The following is a 4,324-nucleotide window of genomic DNA, read 5'->3' on the forward strand; positions in this document are numbered from 1 at the left end:
TTAAAATTAGTTTATTTATTTAGTGCATTATTTATACTCTGTTCAGCAATCTGGTATAAATATGTGCACAAAAGGAAGGAGATTGGTTTTGTTTCATAGAGTTCAAATTAATTTTTTAAAAAGATTTTGTGGGAATAATACTTGCAGATCACACTGTAAAAATAAACATTCTATAGGTTTCATTTTAACTGGATGAATGAGAAGTAAACACTGGCTGAATGTTACACTTGGGTTGCTAGGAGACCATCCATTTTGTGATGTCACAGCTACTCAGGTTGAGAACTTCTGTGATGGCCTAGCAGTTTATGTGTGCAGGCCTGCCAAAACAGCATTTGAAACTGCAGTGCTCAAAATCAGGCAGATTAGAAAAGGAGCTACAGAAAAAGTTATTTGAGATGGCACATGTTTCTTCAGAAATTCAAGATGTCTCTCCTAAAGATGGACCAAATGGTTCAGGAAAGTCCTGTAGATCTTTATTGTGTGATCAAACAATCTCTGGGGACTTGGTCTTGAGGTCTATGATTGAAGAAAATGCTTTTCAGACTTTTTGTGAAGAATCATTCATGAAAAGACCATGTTACACACATTGTGTCTCTGAACCAGATGAAGATAAAGATTTTTGTTCTCTGACATTTCCAAGAAAACTCTGGAAAATGGTTGGGAGTGACCAATTTCAATCCATCTGGTGGGATGATAATGGAACCTCCATAGTGATCGATGAAGATGTCTTTAAGAAGGAAGTTTTGGAAAGAAAGGCCCCTTTCAGAATATTTGAAACTGGAAGTATGAAAAGTTTAGTTAGACAGCTTAACCTTTACGGATTTAGTAAAGTGCGGCAGAATTTTCAAAGATCTGCTTGTCTAGCTGACTTTCTGGCAGAAGAAAAAGAAGTCTCTGTTTTAAGAAAAGTATTCAGAAATTTTAGTCACCACTTTACAATTTATATATAAAATTTTATTTTGTACATCAATCTATGATAATATAAATGTAAAGCTAGATTTTGAAAATTGTATAAAACTACAAAGGCTAAAATTCTTTATTTTTTTCTAAAAAATGAGGACAGTTTGTTAAGTATTCAAGATTATGAGAAACTTTGCTAGCAACTATCAATCTTATCAGAAATCTAAATAAAGATATTAAAGCTGTTTTTAAAAAGGGGCATTCACCATTACTGCAAATGCTAAGGTTTTAAATTTGATGAGTATAGTTTTTAAATGTGTATTTTCCAAAGAAGGAATTTCAAAAAATAGTCAACAGTGTTCATATTTTGATGATATTATCTTTGTATAGTAAGCATGAAATCTGAGGTTTTAAAGATTAGTCTTATTGTAGTCTTGTATTTTGGTTAAATTAATACTAAAATCTTTCCCCTTTGTTTGTAGCTGCAGATCTATCATAATCCAAATTTTAAACGAGGCTGTCCCCAGCTTTTAGTGAGAATAAAAAGAAGAGTTGGGATTAAAAATGATTCCCTAGTATCTTCATTGGCTCCAGATTTCAAAAAGAAGCACTTTAAAGCAGGGGGTAATGTGGATAATCATAATTCTGGTTTTGTGTTTGACACTAGAGGAGAAAGTGCATTTTTACCTTCTGCAAATTTAAACATGCCTCTAAAAAGAAAGCCCTCTACTAGCCACATAATTGGTGATACAACTACCCCGATGAGAGTTGATTTTTCTCCTGCATCATCAATGTCAGTTAGACCACCAGAACAAATTGCAGTGGATAAACGTGCTATTTTAAATCAGTTGACCACTTTCCATGTGGACTCACAAAGCAGCTACACTGAAGAAAATGGCCATGTTGTGAATTTCATTACAACTAAAACATCTAATTCTCAGTACAGCACCTTATATCCCAAACAGAGCAATTATATTGGACTGATGTTGGAGCCTTCTACTTTTCCAAATAGATATCACAACATATCGGCCAATGAAAGTCCTTTTTCTAAACTTCAAGCAGAGAGCAACCCACGGTTTCCAGTGCCAGTGATAGCTGATACATCAGCTACTTCTCTTTCAAGGCCAACTCATCAGCCAACTGCAGGATATGATCGACATCCTAATTACAACTGATCTGCCAGAGGACTACCAGATTATACAGGATAACAAAGACAATAATTGATGTTGGCACATGATACAAATATTTGCTATTTTCCTATTTGAATAATAAACTTATATGTGATCTGTACTTTCCTTATTTTTTTAAAATATATTTAAGTGTAAATTGGGAGACTAAGTTACCATTTAATGAAAAAAAGAGATATTTGATTGATATGATCATTTGATGGAACAATATGGGAGTATATTTGAATAATTTCTTGTAAGGAAGAAGAGAAAATGGTAGGATTTGGGAAAAGACTAAAATATTTAGAGATGGAAAAATACTAAGAGGCTTCTGGTTCATCCTGGAAAGTATTAAAGTGTTGTTAGAGTAGGTTGGAACAGGAGATAAATGCAGGAACTGGCCCAGGGATCATGGTCTCTATTATGATGTCCCTGGAATCATAAAGGTCACATGATGTATTCTCAGATGGCACATTCAGCATGTGGTAGAATTTAAGAAGTAATTTTATCTATGGTTTTCTTTGTGCTGTTCTCAAAGCATTACAATTGGTGCTTTCATTTCCTCCCCTGAAGAGTTTACACTATATTTTCTTGTGAACACTTTATGTTGCTTTTATGATGCAGCCAAATATAAGCTAACATCTTCAGGGTGGCATTTAATGCCTTTCCAAATCTAAGCCCACAAACACAACATAGTTTAGTCATTTGTTTATAGATCTGGCATCTGACTACCTTGGAATATCTTTATGTTTTAGTGTATCTGGAGATACATCCAGGCAAATGCTTGTCAACCATGTTAACTCCAAACTCACATCTTTTGTTCCAGCTCTTCCTTGGACTTAGGATGTCCTCCTTTTACCTTCTTAGACTTTCCCAGTCTCAGCACAAAAACCACCTCCTCCAGATATTTTCTGTCTATCCCCCTTTCCTTGTCTAACTTGGGTACCAACACAGTAAGCAGAGCACATGCCCCAGGATGCATTTCAGTATTTAGTGAATGAAAAATACATGTTGATTTAAGCAAAATCTACTTTCTGAAACAACAAAATTTCATGGTTTTCAAACTATTTCGTTATGGTCTTTACTCTTTACCACAAAATAGCTCTTTACATAGACCGAGGACTAGCCACACAAGACAGTAAGTGGAGGTAGGTACAGGAGACAAAGTATTATTTTCTTCTTAATTCATGCCTCCAGAGGCCTAAAGCATTCCATTCTCATTTTCTGGATATTTTCCTGTCTCTTCCTCACCGTCCCACCTCAATATAACTGATTCACATCCCCATACCAATAACTATATTGCCTTCTAATTAATTTTCTTCTTAGAATCAGAGCTTTGTCCAGAAGTGTGAGTGCCATTACAAACATTTAAGTAGGTTTATACACCCCACATAACTTGAGCCCATTCTAACCATCTCACAGGAAGTTACAAAGAGGTAGTAGATCCTTACTTGGGGTTGTCATATTCAGTAACCAAATTGCAATCTAAAATGTGTGAACAAGAAGGAGTTGAGGGTGGTAGAATTAAAAATTTGTCCAAATGCAAGAATACCAAATTTTGCAAATATTAGGAAGTATAAAATACTCATTTAAGACTTTGTCTATTTCCCATTAATTTAAAATAAAAGGTGAAGCGTTTTCAGAACATAAAATGCCCTGAAATGTTGGAAAAATTGTAGGCATGGTCACAGAGCCTAAGGCTACTGCTCACAATCATACAGCCAGTGTCAGCTAATAGGACTGGAATGGCAATATTGAGTCCTGAAAATGTGTCACCAGTAGTTTAGAAAGACTGATTATCTGGAAATTGGGCAAATGGACCAAGGAAAGCTCTAGCCACATCCCACCAATGTGGCCTTTACCAAGAGAAGAAAAGAGCCCACTTGCAGCAGGAGAAATATGTCTGGACAGCAGTGTTTGTTCCTACAACAGAAACATGAAGCTTTTAAGTTTGCCAGCTCAACTCTGATAGTGGCTATGTTGTTGTTTACTTTAGCAGTCTGGGGTTCAGTTGGGCTGGTTCAGCAGCTAGTTTCCAGCTCTCTTATCAGACAGTGTGTCTTACCGTGATCATCTTAACTAAGTTCTATACTGATAAGTCAAAATGTACAGTTTACTTTCAAAATTAGAAATCCTAAAGAAGAATATTGTTTGTTTGTCCATCTGTAGTTTTCTACCTGGGAAAAACTAGAGTATTGGCAAAAGTAGAACAGTTGGGTGGTGGTTTGAAACCTATTCTCTGAGCTCTGCCCACTGAA

At 35.6% G+C, this 4,324-nt stretch overlaps 1 protein-coding gene across 1 annotated transcript; it reads left to right on the forward strand.

Moving 5' to 3' along the window:
- Positions 1-395: 395 nt before the first annotated feature.
- Positions 396-2,075, forward strand: LOC135320421 (heat shock transcription factor, Y-linked-like). Its single transcript, XM_064483539.1, has 2 exons — positions 396-908; positions 1,383-2,075. Exons 1-2 carry the CDS (start codon positions 396-398, stop codon positions 2,073-2,075), a joined length of 1,206 nt encoding a protein of 401 aa, XP_064339609.1.
- Positions 2,076-4,324: the final 2,249 nt, after the last annotated feature.

This window comes from Camelus dromedarius, chromosome Y, assembly GCF_036321535.1.
Source record: "Camelus dromedarius isolate mCamDro1 chromosome Y, mCamDro1.pat, whole genome shotgun sequence".
In the NCBI taxonomy this organism is placed as follows: domain Eukaryota; kingdom Metazoa; phylum Chordata; class Mammalia; order Artiodactyla; family Camelidae; genus Camelus; species Camelus dromedarius.